The sequence below is a fragment of the Pogona vitticeps genome, chromosome 3 (genome assembly GCF_051106095.1).
Source record: "Pogona vitticeps strain Pit_001003342236 chromosome 3, PviZW2.1, whole genome shotgun sequence".
NCBI classification, from domain to species: Eukaryota; Metazoa; Chordata; class Lepidosauria; order Squamata; family Agamidae; genus Pogona; species Pogona vitticeps.
The window spans coordinates 69,313,112-69,331,304 of NC_135785.1; the positions used below are offsets into that span (position 1 = coordinate 69,313,112).

Consider the following 18,193-nt stretch of genomic DNA (forward strand, 5'->3'; position numbering starts at 1 on the left):
AGGTTTTGTTTCGTTCTTAATCAATCTTAATCAATCAGACCTTCAGTGCTTCCTGTTTGTATTTGCTTCATTTTTTAAGGAGTGAATGTAATTGGTTTTGCACAAATTATGGGGAGCCTAAGGTGGGAAATTTTCATGTTGAGCTGTCAGGTTAAGGCAAAAAAAACCTCATGCACTTTCAACTTTTTCAACTTTCTAGGTGACACAAGACAGGTTAAACCAACAAAGAATTTAATTTATTCCATCCTTAGTGTTGAATTCATTCATCATCTGAGTATATCTGAGAAATATTATACATTTGTTGCATGACTAACTTCTTCCAGTATATGGTTCAGGAGAAGTGAGTCACCAAAGTCTAGAGTCAATAAAATTCTCTATTGCAAATTATAGCCCGCTTATTCTGGTACAGGTGAATTTGGTGACTAAATCATCTTGGGAACCCTGAAACATTACATATGATCTCCTACCAGCATTATGGCACATTCTGAAGTACACACAAATTGTAGAGCCCATGTTTTCATTCAGTAATCTGCATATATGTGAATGCCATCAACTCATCCACATGACTTCCACATGTCATCTAAACTATCTGATCCTTAAAGCCTGTACAAAGGTAATCAGGTTATTTACACCCAATATTACAGAACACAAAATTAAGAAAGAACATTTGACATTCTACAGCTTTTTACTTAACTCAACTGATAAAAATAGTTGTGCTGCCTAATCTTTCTAAAGCTTAAAAATAAAGGGGAAATGTCTCAAGTCTCAAAAATACAGCTAAGCCAGACAAGAGCGTAACTTAAAAAAAAGAGGGGGGAGAGCATTCAACTAATCCAGTAACTCACATCTTTTAAACAAAACATCCTCTGTTTCCCTGACTCCTTCAGATTTACAGCAAAAAGTATGAAACCCTAACCTTTAATGTACTGAAACTAAACAGTTACTTGTAGCAAAAGAAAGAACTGAAAATGCACGTAATCTTGGCCTCTGGAAACCATAATTTCTTTGACTGATGTCGTGGGATGATTTTGGCAGCAGGAGAACTTGTGCATAAGCAGTGATTGAAACAATAAAAATAGGGACATAGTTCCTTAAGATACATACAGTAAACATTTTCCCAAATCAGAATTTAGCAGGGGTCATATCTGAAAATACGGAGTAACATGTAGCAACATTTTGAAGTTACCACTTGTTACCAGAAAACTACCTATCATGCTATTGGAGATAGTATTTTTTCCTAGAGTTATAAAAATAGGGGGGGGGGGAATCATCTGGTTAGTAGATCTGGGACATGAAAAAGTATGTATTAAGTTTAAATTAACCCTGGAGTGCATACTGTTTTAAATGACTTTTTAAAAACCACTGTCTGTAGTGAAATTCCACAGTGCAGCTTTATGACAAATGATGAAAGTGAAACCTGCTGTTGGCAACAGAAGAGACAACTGATGAAAGAGTATTTTACAAACCCAACAGCCTGGGATAACCTCCATTTGGAAGCCAATGAGTTTAGGATGATCCATGGTCTGCGTACTGACAGATGCATTATGTACCAATGGCATTTTCTCTGTCATCACCATATGAGATCAGGTCATCTTGAAGCTTTCATTCCAGCCCCAGTCCAATCTCCTTTTATTAAGGCAGTGAAAGAAACCGCCCTTTCTAAGCAGGCTTAGACTGAATATCCTCCATGGTAGAGTTCAAGATATTCAGATTTTTCAGGTGTAGATGTGGGCATGCACAGATGCACATGTATGTTATACCCAAGGTTAATTACACCCTGTGTGTTATAAAGAGTGGCCATACAATCTGCTAGAGCAGTGGTTCTAAACCATTCACATCTCATGTCTCATAACTCTCTCCTTCAAAGAGTCTGAAAGAATAATACAGTAACTATAAGATAAGGTACTGTACAGTATTTATCATCTATGGTAACACGTAAGAATATTAGAAATTAGAGTAATATTATCAATATCAATGGTACAAAAATAGTAGCAAGAGTATAGAAACAGTAACAACAAATTCATTTGTATTTAGAATTCGTTACAAAAATCTTGTAAATTTTTCATAACAAATTTTAAATACTAATGAATTTGCTATTATTGTTTTTGTACTCTTACTACTGTACTATTTTTGTACAAATAGTATTGATAGTGCTAATAGTATAAAACTACCTAAACATATCATCAATGGTCCAGAAAAACCGTATTAATGAATATTTTATACAAGGATCATTGCCCTTTAGGGGTAACATTCAAGAACCTCCCCTTTAGCATTTGTGTTCCGTTCATTTGCACTTTCTACTCTTCTCTTGAGAACTCACCTTCCTCTTCCCTTTCTCTGATAGTGTCAAAAATATTGCATTACTGACAGAAAAATGAGCCATTATATAGTCATAGTCAAAATCTAACTCAATGGAACAAAAATACAAAATAGTCAAATGGCCATTTGCAATACTACTGCATCACGATATGGATGAGTAGCCAGGGAATGATGTTTTAATAATATATTTTTTATCTCTGCAACTGGTCACATGTTATGAAAATATATATTCCCATATCTTTCAGAAGAATTTGTGTTCGATTACTGAGACAGAAGGAACAGGGAAAATGTTGATGGGAAAACAAAATTCCCACCTACCCTGTAGCATGTGTTGGTTTAGCTGAATGCTTTATCAAAGCAAAATTCTTGCTATTCAGCAGATATATTCCCTTACCCTCTCAGGCCCACAATAGCAGTTACTCTCATAGTCTACAGCTCAAAAGAATTTACCTGGGAATTTGCTGTTTTGATTTTTCCTCTTCTTTTTTTAAACTGTTCCCATTTACTAGATCCTAACAACTATTTTCTTTCACACTACCTTTTTGTAACTTCATAACACTCACAGTTTATGGTCTGTCATTAACAGTCAGCAGCTCAGAAATTGCCACCCTGTTGAAGCTGGTTAATGCAACCTGGAATGGGTTTCCAGGATCTGCAGCAGAACTTGGACAAATGAATTTGACCCAACATTTAACAGGACAAATTTGCTCTGCATTTGGACAATGCATGATGGATCAGCAAAATGCTCTGCATTTGCTGAAGAACAAGGTTCCTCTGAGCTTATACAGAGAGCTCTCTCTTCAGTACTGAATCACTGTCTGATTCTTCTTTGACCAAAACTCACTGCTTCTGCACAAAACATGGGGGGGGGATTTTTTTTCCATTACAATTCACAAAACCCTCCAACCACTGGCCATGCTGTTAGGAGATGCTGGGAGATTTAGTCCAAACAATTAGTAAAATTTCTGTGTTCTGCTGCTGAGCCAGGAAGCACTGAATTCTAAACAAATGTGAGTTTTAGGACATTGATATCTTTTTCAGTCACTTGACTATTGAACCTCAGTGTCTTTACAACAAAGACAAAAGAAGATAGAAACAAGTCTTGTGGCAACTTTAACGCCAGCAGATTATTTCAACGTCAGCTTCTGTGGACTCAAATGCATTCCTTAGACACAAAAACTGGTAGTCTACAAAAACATCTGCTGGCATGTTTTTTAGGGGAAAGGGCAATAAGTCTTTGAAACTCTTTATCTACTTTCTGTTACCTGTCTGCGCAGAGGTATGCGCTTGGTCAGCTTGTGCACAGCTGGTTGGCTACTGAAGTCTGGCTTCTTGGTGCTGGATCTCATGCGGCAGAAGAAGACAGTCGATACCATGCAGATAATCAGGAAGACCCCTACGCAGTAAATGGCTATCTCCACATAGTCTGGGGATGTGGGAAATGGTCTCTCTTCTACCGGAGCTAGAGTGCAAGTTTGAGGGAGGAATAGTTATCATGAGAGAGAATTAGGATGCAACAAACAACAACAACAACAACAACAACAACGCAATACAATAACAAATGCAAACTGATCAGCAACTTTGCTGTTCAAACAAAGTAGTACCAAATCACAGCCTGGTAAAGTTACTCTGTGGGCAGTATTTCCCTAAATTAGTATGCTAGTATGGCTGTAAAAAGTAATTTTCCCAAGGTTCTGCAGTTATTTATTTATTTATTTATTTATTTATTTATTTATTTATTTATTTATTTATTTATTTATTTATTTATTTATTTATTTATTTATTTATTTATTTATTTATTTATTTATTTATTTATTTGCCAGCTTTTTTTCCCCATAAGAGGACTCAAGTGAGCTCACAAGGTTAAAACAAGTAAAATTAAAGCACAATAAATCAGACTAGAGATAAGATGCAGAATGTGAACAAGTTCCAGTGTGTGAAAATAGTTACATGAAGAGATTTTCCAAGCAACTCATCATAACTACTCTCCCACACCCCTCAACAGGGGGGAAGGCTACTCATTAAAACATTTCCCAAGAAAACTGGTTTAAATCACTATTCCTTCTCTAAGTGAGACTTTTGAGATACTTTCTGCACAGAATAGCTGCAGTGTAAAATAGCTGGTGCTATTTAACTTTGAAAATTAAAGGCTACACATTGAAATTAGGCCTCTGATCACCACCTCTTCTCATTCCTTTTTAAAAATCTTTATAGCGAAGCTGCCTGAGACAGGGAAACGGGCACATAATTCACTCCAGATGAATCAATATTTATTCCAATTTCCCAATCTTTGGCCTGCAGCAAATGACAGGTTTACTCAAATAATTTTTCAAGAGCATTGTATTTAACTCTGTGCGCCACCTGAACACACAATGAAAACCAAACAAGCACTGAATTAGCTAGCTGAAAAGCGAGGCTTATGGGACTGCAAAGCATAACAAAGTTTAGGCATGAACTAGCCTGACTCAGGCATCAAAATATTTCTGAGAGTCAGGCAGAAACACCCCTCCCTGGCTGACAAGGATTGTCATTCTTTTTTAGCTACAACACCTTCCTATGCAGACATATTTGGGGCAGGTCCACAGTTCTTTATGGAATGTACTTTTTAAGGACTGGATGATGACTGCAAAAGTCAGTAGACCTTGAGTGGCTAACTGGATCCTTTGATAGAGGAGTACACATTTGTACATCATGTTTACTGAGCAACAATTCTCAGAATTCCCCAAGCAGTTTTTCTCGGAGTTATACTCAATGCATAACTCTACACAAATCAGGCAACTATAGACCGAGTATGGACTCCAGGGACCACTTCACCTTGCAGATAATGACATTTGCAGGAATAAATTAAGAATCACCTGAGGAAGGATCCTACAAAATTTGTACTACTAGAATCCTGTGGAATCAGGAGAGTGAAATAAAACTGCAGTTCCATGCACTGATAAAACCAGCCATGGAAGTTTAAGAATTCTTCAGGACTGGTTTTCAGGCCATACAAAGTATGACCTGGGGAAATGGGTGGAGAAGAAATGTTCATTGCAACCAACAACACAATGTTTTGGTTTAGCTTCTGAACGCAGGCTTGCATAAAAGGCCAGGACAACGTAACCTCTGCACTGCCAGAGAATGGTGAGCTTTTTTGTCGTTGTTGTTGTGTGTGGGTTTTTTTTTTTTTTTTGGCCTCCATGGACAATATCCAACTGCCTTACGTGAGTGTCTAAGGGAAACTGCATTAGCATGCTACCTGTTATCTCAACAGTCCGTTGCACGCCCAGTCTTCTCCAGGTTACACAACCATAAAGCTACTGATTGTGTGTTCAGGTGTATGTCCACGAGTCTGGGAGATGCAAAAACTGCTTGCACAATTGCTCTAACACATGCAGGTTTTTTGCAATAGGATTTTGTTCCATAAATGTAGTTGCTCAAGAACCAAAATCCATGTGGAATCTAGGCATATGAGAAATGCCCTCTTCTCTCTCTTGTACCTCCCCACACCCAGTTTTATTCAAATGCCTTTTCCATTCCTCAAAGTGTTTTCAGATGAATGTGGAAATGTGGCAAAGATGTCTAAATTTCACAGTAAGACAAAAATCTTGTACTTACTCACCAATTTCATGCCCTCCCTATGTGTTGGACTGCAGTACCCATCACCCATAGCCAATACTACCATTGACCATGGTAGCTGGGGTGTAAAGGATGTTGTAACACAAAACATCTAAAGGACACCAGGTTGGCAAAATGTGGTACAGGATATCTCTGAAAGGTTTCTCTGGTCTGACTGAAGGGATCAAAAATCCCTTCTGTTGGAACAGAAACCTCAAAATTCACCTCAGAATTTGGTTTAGGCCAAATCTTGGAGGATATCTCTAGTCAGACCTTTTCACAAGATTAGAAATCTCAAGAATAATAGTAGGTAAAAATAAGTGAACAGAACATGGGCATGTTGATTAAAGAAAACAGGTACATCTGTCACTATGGATTTGAATGCTGGCTTTGTTTTCTCTTTTGCAGAACAGCTTGCATGTAATGTTTTCCTATTTTAATGACAAATGACAGTGAAGCATCTGTTCAGCTCCTGCAATGGGAAAAATTGTTTTGGCTATATGCTGAATGCTACATCCTCTGGCTGGGAATTACATGAACTCTGCCAAGGATGTTTACAGGACCACAAGGCTACCCATCATCAAAATGAGAGGTATTTTCACAAGAACATGGCCTCCACCTTCCATCATGGTATAAAGACTGGAAGTATCCCATGAGAACAGATGGGAATTATGTAGGAAGGTTAGTGTACCAGGTATATATCTCTAAGGTTTGTGTTCATAAGTCTGCTCCAGTAACAATACTGGCTTAAAAAAAAAGTTATACTCTGCCCCAACTGGAATAGTTTGAACTGCACTCAGAGAAAACACTTTGAATTTTGTTATTAGTACCTACATATGCATGTGAGCAGCTACAAAGGTAAGCCTATTAGCAGAACATGCTCATGTCTGACTTTCCGCAGTTCTAGTCCATGAATGACACTCTGACAATTCAAGCATTTTCTGCCAATGCTTTTTCTTTTCAGCAATGGCAATGACTTGTTATTGTCCAGTTGTAAAAAGCTCCATTGACAATAATACTGCCACTGTTTCATTGTGTCATCCTTTGACCATTGTTGTCAACAGGCTGCCTTTGCACTGCCTTGCCTGAATATTTATTTCCTGGAGGAAAACATTACAACTCATCTACTTTCCATGATTGTTACCATCATTATTCTTAGGCCACTCCAGCTCAAAGATTCTGGGTATGGGCCTGCAATGCATAAGGGCATATTGTTGGGTTGTTGTTTTTTTTTTTGGGGGGGGGGGGTGTTCTCTGATGGCAAGGGATTTATAATTATGACAACGTGCTACATTAGTTTGTGTAACCTGTTCCTGAGCCCTTTTTCTCACTATTAATGATGATGATGAAAGATATTTGAAGGAGTGCTTGTCCCTATAGAAATCTGCCCAGTCACTAAGATGTGCTGTGGAGGCCCTCCTCTATATCCTACCATTGAGAATACTCCATTATGTGGAGATAAGGGGGAGGGTCTTTTCTGCTGTAGTACCCCAATTGTGGAACAGGTTCCCCTTAGAGGCTCAATTGGCACTGACATTGCCATCATGTAGGCACAGAGTCAAGACATACTAATGTATTAGAGCCTTCGCGGATTGAGGATCATAGCCTGCACAGGTTTTTGGTGTTTGAATATTGTAATTTTGTCCTTTAAATTGCTTAAATTACCTTATGTTTTAAAACTGTTTTATATAGCTCTGGATTGGCCTTGACATCCTGTGATATAGGGTGGTCTACAAATGTTTTAAATATAAATAAATAAATAAATAAATAAATAAATAAATAAATAAATAAATAATAGCGATGGTAAGCATCCTACAGCAATAATTGATTATTCTATAAGCAGTGCATACTGCAGTATGTTATTTCATTTTGTTTTGTGTTAATATTGCATATGGGCAAATCAGTTAAAAAGTGGTATTTACATACTTGCAAATGTGAAATATCTCTGCAAGCAGAAGCAACAGTGACTTTAAATACTGACCACCTGTTTAGTGATGAATGCACTTCGAAAGCCTCAAAAGTTAATAGTTAAGGCAGGTAACAATGCAGGTTGCCTCCATACACAAAGAGAGAAGAAATAGACTAGAAATGTGGATACAATTCAAATAGTGGCACAGTAGTCTGTGAGCACTGAACTTTGGCAATGCATACATGCAGGGATCTTTGTTTTTAAAAGACATTAAGGCATAATATATATACTGACTGGCTGCATACAGTACAAGTTTCATCAGAAATCATAACCATGATGCATTAAGCAGTAATAAAGCAACTCAATAAAAGCTCCACTATAGTAGAAATTTCAAACTATGTTATCTGATAAGCAATCATTTTCAGGCACAGAAGCATATTAATGTGTGTTTCTGCTCAAGACAGAAACAACATCAGCCTAAGCATGGTGAAACATGCTTTGCAGGGAAAAAAGCAAATTAGTAGCCATTTGCTTAGAACATGCAGTATTGAAAGAATACACCAAATTGATTTCAAAAGATATATAGGAGAACACTGCTTCTGTATTCACATTTCAGCACAGCAAATTCACACAGTTAAAAATATGAAACCAGGCAATTTGACTGGCTTGAGGCTTTTCATAAAGTGCTGCTAATAAAACCTCCCTTTAAAATTCTAAACTTCCCAGGGGAATTTTGAATACTTCTCAGGAAGAGGTTTATGGTTGTTGATCTTAGATATCTCATGGAGTGTCACAGAAAGCCTTTTATTTCAAATTTATAATGACCATTAAAACAGTTGGAAAAAATTTAGTGAAGTTTTGAGAGCACCTGCTTGAAACTGAAATGCAGCACTTTGCTGATTTTTTAAGTAAATTAAAACAGAAGCTGTGCTAAGTTCGTAGCAATCAACAATGAAGCTAGGATAGGTGGGAAACCACTGAAAGATAGCAGTAAATACCTGGCAGAACTGTCAACCATGCAGAGTGAAAGGATATCCCAATAGAATTACCCGCCAAGCATGTATACTCCCCAGCATCCTCAAAAGTTACATTCCGTAAATAGAGAACCTCAATCTCTTTGTCCGTGGTGTTAACACCGGCAGCCTAGGGGGAAAAAAAAAGGAAAGCAAAAGAAGAAAAGCTAGACATTTCAGGAATTCTTGTGGATGGGAAGTGTAACCACGGGGGCTTGGCACTTCAGAAGAAATAACAGTGCCGCCACTGTGGGGAGATCCCATACACAAAGCCCTCAACCAAAAGGCAATTACCAAGAGATCCCAGCTCACCTCATAGAAGAATGAATCATGGACACCCTTCACCAAACCTACACTCACCACCTACATATGCATGCAATCAAACAACATGGAAAAATTCATCCACAAAACACTGGAATACAAAAGGATACACAAGAACAAGGACACACACACAGAAAGAGCACATCCACAGATGGATGTGGACAAGGACCATCAGCTATGTCATGTAAGATGTCCTTTAGATGAATGCTGTAGAACTGCAGAAACATGTGAAGTGATGGAAACAAACAGAAGGCAAAGTTTTCAAAAGCAGGAATCTTCATTATACTCTGGACTAAAGAGCGCTCATAGAGTTTCCTATAGTGAATAGTCTGAGAGTAATTCATGCTCTTGGTGCCTTTGGGCATGATACACATGATAACCTGAGGTCTAAATGTAACACTGTGCCAAATAAACCCATAAGAGGACCAAATGTTGATCAACCACAGATGGGTGTTCAGCAGTTCTAGGGCGAATCAGGCCACAGATGGTCAGGGGGTGGTCAGGGGAATCGAGGCTGAAACCAATTGTGCCTACTTGTATGTTAAAATAGCCGCCTGCTCCTGATAAATCTACCCTTTGGTCTATTATAGAGACTGAAAGTGCTCCAAAGTATCTGCCTAGTGATGAGTTGGGTCTGAACAGTTTACTTTGCCCAGCCCAGAAAAAAATAATAGCTTTAATTGATATAGACCACTGAGAGGAGCGAGATGCAAAACTGTCTTTCATGTTAAAGCTACTTTGCAGTGAATATGGTATAATGTATCAAAACTAAACATAAGGCATACAGTATGACCACTGAAAGCCCAAAAAAGGGAATGTAAAGTTAAACAACCCTAGATTAGAATAGCCTGTGTCAGAGATTTAGCACTCTGCTGTGATGCGTAGTAAACAGAGGAATTAAGAACTCTGTAAAACAGAAGTACTTGCTTAATGACCATGAGGAAGACCATCGTAAACTATCTCTCAAACATGCTGTGGCATTTACCCCATGGCCCCTGCTTGTCTCCCCAAACACAGAGTTCACAAGGTATCTCAGCACACCCTCTGACACGCTGCCACTAGTTTATTCTTTTTATCGACTTCTTTTACTTATAAAAGATGAAGGTCCATCCAGTGCTGACTTTTTAACAGAACAGGTTTATTAATTACATAATAATTAATAACTCTCTGATTGACTGGCTGAACTCCTCTCTCCCAGGCTCTGCCTCTCAGCAGCCCCCTTTGGCCCCGCCTCACAAGCACATTAACATACAACTTATGAATAATGCATAGCTTATAATACATAACTTAGGGTGAACGCCACATAGGCTGACATAAAAACTAATAATATGAAGCATCTTCATTTAGCTAAGGGTCCAGCATACTGTCAAAAAGACTGAAGTATCATGGCCACCAATGTGAGTAAAGCTAATCATAATGGGTAATCAATATGGGATCCTCAAACATATGCATCTGCGGGAATTAGTATTCTCTCTCCTACCAGAATGTTTGTGCAGCAGAGAGCCAGATAATTGTTGCACTGTTACATCATAGCATTTGATCCAGTCCCAAATAGTAGCTGGGACTTTGAGAACAGTAACGAACACACTGTGCACACAGTTTAAGAAAGAGAAGCCAACAGCACAAGACTGGGAAAGACTCAAGAGTGGTCAGATCAGAATTCTTCAGATGACACTGAGAACAAATAAATATGGACACAAAGGATGCTTCAAAGTAGAGCAAAGAATACAAAAGGATTTAAAACAGATGACTATAAATACACACACAGAGTATTTGTGGGAATTTTTCCATGGCTACTGGAGTAACACCAGTTGCATCTCCAAGAGAGGATTATAAAAACACCAAGGTCACGGCGTTATCCTAGAAGCTGCCTGAAGAGTCCCAAAGCACCACTTTTTCCAGCTTCTACATCCAGTTTTCTTTAACAGACATTTTTACCTTTATCTGGCAGAACCATAAGCCAAGCAGATTGGTTGGCCTCCCCTATATAATTGGAGACCTTACAAATATATTCTCCAGCATCCTCCTCTGTCACATTGTACAGTTTCAGCACTTCGGCATTGGAACTATTTATCCCCGAATGCTAGAACAGACCAATAACATAGGAGAACAATGTAACTGCTGCTCCAAACGTAGACACCAACATGGTCCCGCCACCAAAATACTTGAGGGAATCTCCCAGTTAGCTTAAACATAAATAAATAGATGACTTCATATTTCAAAGGTGTCTTATTGGCATGGAGATGCTTCTGAATGCAATGAACTTCAGGAATCAGGATGTCAGTACATTATATTCTTTATTCTATCAGTTGGCTTCATGGGGGGGAGGGGGGAGACACACACTATTTTAAAAACAAGCTGCTTCTTGGAAAGTTAAGAAAGCATATACATTTTTAAATGGACATGTGGACGCTTCATAACAAGATGATGAAAAATTGAAATCTTAGTATCTCTAACATAGAGAAAATCCAACACTGGAAACATGCTTTGGCAGCAAATATGGTCACTGCAGAAGGACCATTAATGTTTTTCCAGCCTCTCAATATCAAAGACAGAGTAGATTTTCTTTGGTTTATTTTGGACACTTTTTGCCAATGAATAAATCATAAGTGATGTCAAGATGGCAGCATGGCAGCATTGCTTAATGCATGTTCATGATGTCTGAAAAATACACAACTATGCACAAAGATAAAAGACTCCCTGGAAGGCAAAACATGAGACAATTGTTCAGGCCAACAAACTCAATATTCCATTTTGTTCATGTGTGGACAAACATGACTCATTAAAATAAATTCTATCCCATTTTCAAAACCCTCAACCTCATTCAAGAATATGTTTACCATTCAATTAATAAATTTATAACTACGACAATTAATATTAATATAAAGATAAATAATGATAATGATAATGATGATAATGATAATAGTATAATGATGATGATGATGATGATGATGATGATGATAATGATGATGATGATGATGATGATGATGATGATGATGATGATGATAATAATAATAATAATAATAATAATAATAATAATAATAATAATAATAATAATAATAATAATAATAATAATAATTTTTAAAGCTCACCTTTAAAACTTCCAGATAGGGTAGTCCATCTGGGCCATATTTACTTCCATTCCTTTCAACATGCTTTATCCACTGGATATGAGGCTGGGCATCACTGTAGACTTTGCACACAAACTCTGCATCTCCCCCAACAACCGCAGAGGTGTTCGCTGGTAGCCCAGCTTGCAAGATAGGCCTGTGTGGTGAACGTTCTGTCATGAAGCAAAGATGGAGGGGGAGGGAGGAAAAAAGAGCAGGGGGGAGAGAGAGAGAGAGAAATGTATAAAAGATACAGAACTAAGCAGCGCTGCCAAGAAAACTGTTAGTGAACATGAGCCAAAAAGCCCTGCAAGCCTGTTGGCTGACTCCACTGAAATAATGCTGTAACCAAAATGTAGAACAAAAACTGCACTTCAAAGGAGGTTCCTGAACACTCCAGTTTAAGTGCTATTGAAGTTTATCCTTTTAAAAAGGGGAGGGGAGAGGACACTGTGAAGTACAAAGTCATATGGAGTGAAGATCTAGGGCACAGTCCACTGAGTGCTTCTTCTTAAGTTTTTTAAAATTTATTTTTAATGATACACTTTCCCTTTATTGGTGTTATATATGACAACCCAGTTCAATACGTCTGTCCCTTATTCATGGGTGAGAAACACATGTTTCTCTCAGTGATTTTTGCAGTCCCTAGAAATGCTCACAGATTTGGGGGAATGACTACAAGATCAAAAAAACGTTCCCCACTGTTGCCCTTATTAAAAAGTGAGAGAGCTTGGCTTTTACCCTTCCTTTACTGATTCCAGGTAACGTCAAAGCAGATTCCTCCACCAAAAAAAATTAAAAATAAAAAAATAAAAAAAAATTACAAGGACTCACAAAACAAATAATCCAATTCAAAGCCTATACTGTATACATGTTGCAGTTGCTATCATACTCTCGGATAAAGAGAAGTAAGACATCCTGTCTTATGCTACTAAAACTATGCCTTTACAAATAAAACAGCACTAACACTACAAAAATTTGCTATTCATCATTATAAATGTTAAAAAGGAAGATAGATAAACCAAGCAGAAACATCATACGTATTAAAGGCTAAAATCTGCTTCAATTAATATATATCATGAGCAAAAAGCTGAAAGTACAGTCTGGTATTAATAGTTAACTTCTGGTAATCATTGCTACTGCTCAGTGCAGAACAGACAGACTAAATTAATGACTTTTATAGCAAGGATGGGGAACATGTGGCCCTCTAAATATTGCCAGAGTGCTATGCTTATAATCCCCTACCACTGGCTTTACTGGCTAGGGTGAAAGGGAACTGCTTTCTAACATCTGGAGGGTCACCTGTTTCCCCACTCGTGTTATGGTGTCTGTAATCTAGGAAACTGGGGAACTCTGATAGAATTGGCCCTGAACCAAAGGCTTCCACAGGTGCACAACAGCGCTACTGAACACCACCACTACCTTAGATGATCCGTCTCTGTGGCACTTGACATTCCCAAATTTGGGTTGATGCTTTCAGAAGACAAGCTGCAGCAGAAGAGCAGCTGCCTGCTCAGAATGTCCTTTCTAACATTCTCCAAACAGCCTTCTTCCAAGAAAAAACAATTCCTATTATTACTTTGTTATATCCTTGATCCAGAACACACAACTTTCCAAAGGTCACAACTCAGGATTCCATTTCGTGATTTGGGTTTTTACACCATTTAGTACCTGATGTAAATGGGAGGGATTGTTCAGTCCCATCATCCGGGGATGCAATACTGTATTTCTTGATATATTCTCAAAATAAGCATTTGAAAGAATATACAACTAGTTTATTGGCTACATTTGTATATTATTTATTTGATTTATACCCCGCACCATCTGAAAGCCAGGCCACTCTGGGCAGCTAACAACAAGACAAATGACATAATATTAAAACACAATAAAATTAAGATAATACAAACATTCAACAGATACAATAACTAGTAGGATAAATTAAAACAGATGCCTATAACGATGGTAGAAAGGATGATGAAAGGATGGCAAAAGTATTATAAAAGAGAAGCAGAGATATCAGCAACTTAATGCTCAGGGAAATCCTGACAGAAGAGCCACATTTTCAATGCTCGTTTAAACCCATTCAATGAGGGTATCAGGCATATCTCCATGGGCATATTGTTCTATAGGTGTGTGTGGGGGGGTGACCGCTGAGAAGGCCCTGCTTCTTGTTCTTTACCTCCAGGCCTCCTTTGGGGTCAAGGCCCTCAGCCGCCCTGCCTGTGAAGAACGTGTATTACGGACCAATCTGGCTGGGAGCAGGCGTTCTGCTAGGTACCAAGATCCTAAACCATTTAGGGCTTTGAATGTTATCATCATAACCTTGAAGTCGATGCGGAAACGAACCAGTAGCCAATGAAGGGCATCCAGAATGGGGAGATGTGCTGAAATTTCTTCACCCCAGTTACTAATCTGGCCGCTGAATTCTAAACCAGTTGTAGTCTCCACATTAGCCTCAAGGGGAGCCCCACGTACAGAGCACTCCAGTAGTCTATTCTTGAGATTGCAAGTGCATGAATCAAAGCCGTGAGTGCCCCCGCATCTAGATAGGGATGCAACTGGGCAATGCTCCAAAGATGGAAATGGGCTGCCCGGACCACAGATGTCACCTGAGTTTCCATGGTGAGATCTGGGTCCAGACAGATCTCTCTCTCTTCGTGGGGAGAGTCACTCCCCCAAAGGAAAGGGAGTTTCCCAACCCACTGATGCCAGGGCCGCCCACATGCATGATTTCCATCTTGTCCGGATTCAACCTCAGTCCATTTGCTCTCATCCACCCCAGAACGTTCTACAAGCAGCATTCAAGGGACAGAACAGCATCAACTGCAGTTGGAGAAAAGGTGATGTAGAGCTGGGTGTCATCAGCGTACTGATGACACTGAGCCCCACAACTCCGGATGACCTCACCCAGTGGCCTCATATAGATATTAAATAGCAAAATAAACATTACTCTTTTCCTTCTCTTTTATTATAAATAATACAGTTCCAGATTATGTTTCAGCATAATCCATTTAAAAAAAATAATGTTAGGTTTCATACATTTCGCCAGTGTATGGCAATTGATATGATTCTGTAAGCTGGTAAGTATGTGCATTGCCCTATAACTTTACATACTTTCCCCTCCTTGCATTGTTCTCAATCAATCAGAAGGATGCACCATGATCTGCGAATTAACCCTTCCCCCCTAATTCTAATAATCTGCACCACATGGACTGTGTGTGTGTCAGGAAGGCATAGGAGCTTAAGCACCTACTCTACCTCCAGACACTTCAAAATAGACATTACGGATGAATGGAGGAAGTGCAACTCCATCATATTTGTTACCTTGTTACGATTCACAACTAGAGCTACTCTGTGTGCGCTGCTCTGTCAGAGGCAGCACTGGCATGAATTAAAAATGAATATAACATGCAAATTGCGGTATAAGGTATAAGTTACTATTTTTATAATCCTGCAGAAAACTTATAAAATTTCTAGCCTTTCACTAAATAAGCTCTAACTTCATATCACCTCCCCCTTTTTAGGGTACAAGAAACAGCAAGCATGATCTCCCTTTAATGGAAACCTTACACCATCTTCCAAAACATATTACAATCGCCTTCAGTATAAAATGAAACCTTAGTGAATATTATTTAAAATGTTTTTAGAAAGTCAGTAGGCTTCATGTTTCATTTATCCACATCAGGATTTGATTTCCTTTACGACCTTACTTTTTGCCCTTATATAAGTAACCAATCCTTCCTCTCTCCCTCTCTCTCTCTCTCTCTCTCTCTCTCAAAAAAACCCCACACCATTGGAAAAGGCTCACCTCTATGCTAACAGTAACATGCAATGTGTTTTACGTCACTGAAAACTATTTAACTTTTTGCCACATATGCTAACTCACCTGATCTATAGCAGCTGAACTGGTCTTGGATTCTTTGGTTCTAAAACTTTAAAGGGAGTGTGTAAAAGGGTGCAAATATGAATGCAAGACACGGGCTGTGGATGATTAAAGGTAAAAGCTATTACCAAAATATTGGTTGTTTTAGAAAGGCATTACACAGCAACAGCTGAGCTACTTAATATAGTTTGCCTAATAACAAATGGCCTTCACTGGATGAAACATGGAAATCTTTAGCTACTTTTCAAGTCACCGCAGAGAGCCTATTGAAGAACAGAGCAACTACCACAGAAGAAGTCAAGCTTTCAATTCTGTGTAACACTGCCATACTTAGATCCCACACAGGTCCACATGGCAAGTTTGCTGCTATTATGAAATCAATCCATCCTAACTATATGGAGCAGGTCTAAAACACCATGTCTCAAATTGAGAGATTAGAGAAATCAGGTTTCTTGACCACAGTTCTCAGAATTCCACCAAACATTAGGGCCACTGGAGTGTTGTGAACCAAAGGATAAATTTTTTGAGCTCTCCAGGGGTGACTGATCTATGCTCTGGTGTCAACATATGGATTGAGGCAAAGCCTTCTACAAAGAATTCGCAATAAATACTAAAGAACTGTGTGGAGCGGCTCCATATCCCTGCTATGCCCAATACACACACTGTTGCAACAGAAAGGGCCATATATACCTACCAACATATATAGTACAAACTTAGAACTCCTTTGCAAGTATGGAGGGGTTTCCTTTGACATAGCAGAGCTCCATATATGTACACTGGTGTATCTATAGCAATCTTTCTGATATGGTCCAGACATAAAAACCAAGGAGAGCCAGGTGTTCTGCTAGCATGAGGGCAGAACTAACTCATGTGGTCCTGTGCTTCTACTACATCTTCTTTCAACATATTGCAGGGGCCATGCAAAGCCATGTGCAATTGTCTCTCATCACTTATTCCTTCCAGAGTGCATGAAAAACTACCATGCCAGCATCGCATATTCTTGGAAAAAGCTGCCTTTTGGAACAGCCATTCAATGAACTGAGCTTCATGTTGGCATCAGAGGTGCAGTAAAAGAATTTGTGTCAAGGTCACAAACTGTACACATGAATTGGACTGAATGTCAGGCTTTGCAATTTGAAAAGAGCTGAGGGAAACCATGGAAAAAGTCCAGGTTTGCAAATTGCAAACCGATTAAACATTAGTATATTTGACTTTTTAAAATATTGTAGGCTTTCAGCTATAACACATATCTAAAGGTCTAAAATTATGTTTCTGCCTTCGAGTAATATAATAATTATTATGCACAAAAATATATAGAGTTGCAAATCAGGCACAACATAGCTGTTAGAAAATGTTTGAACTGGGAACTATTTCTGTGGCGTTTCTTTTTATTTGATAAATCTGTCTTTGACTGCAGCTTCTTCTCCACAAATTAAGGAAGCAATGTATTAAAACATGAATTTTACTGGAGTTCACAGGTTTTTGCAGTTCTTAGAACTGGACTGTGTATCCTGTCTAAATATGGTAATTAAAAAAAAATTCATTGTTATACACTAGCTGCTATATAGGCAAGCAGCAACAGCAGTGATAAGAAGCACCAACTCATTTCTAAAGAAGAATAAAAGCTCCCTCCAAGAAACAGTTTCAAAACAAAGTCAAGCTCTAATATACAAAGGACTGCTGACATAAACTGAAGAAATATCATGTTTAAAGTGAATCTTTATTAATAATTTTATTCAAAATGACACTTTGTTAAAATAAGACTTTTAAAAATCTACACAGCCTTTGGCCTTCCCAGTGGTGTAAATCCATCAGCTTTCAGTATATTTATTCACATGTTGACTCCTGCACAATGAGGTCAAAAAGGCATAGGGGAAATAAATCTCTGCTAATCGAAACTTTATAGCTTACCATTTTGACCATTTTCATGGCTTGTTTGCATAAAACGTGCCAGCATTTCTGTTGGTAATAAGAGCTTTTGCATGCCAAAAAAAAAAAAATTAAATAAAAAGGGAGACACCAGATGAGAGACTTGCTG

At 38.4% G+C, this 18,193-nt stretch overlaps 1 protein-coding gene across 12 annotated transcripts in view; it reads right to left on the bottom strand.

Annotated features, from left to right (window-relative positions):
* The window catches only part of FGFR2 (fibroblast growth factor receptor 2), a 171,967-nt gene that overhangs the window by 38,334 nt on the left and 115,440 nt on the right, over positions 1-18,193 (bottom strand). For 5 of the 12 annotated variants that reach the window (XM_078391159.1, XM_078391165.1, XM_078391163.1 and 2 more), the window contains 3 exons: positions 12,255-12,445; positions 8,827-8,971; positions 3,578-3,781 (listed from right to left, as the gene is read on the bottom strand). In XM_078391159.1, the coding sequence (XP_078247285.1) occupies positions 3,578-3,781; positions 8,827-8,971; positions 12,255-12,445 (540 nt within the window). Of the gene's footprint in view, positions 1-3,577; positions 3,782-8,826; positions 8,972-11,100; positions 11,246-12,254; positions 12,446-18,193 lie in introns of all 12 variants that reach the window. The other 7 variants (XM_078391162.1, XM_072995463.2, XM_072995458.2 and 4 more) reach the window with 4 other exon arrangements.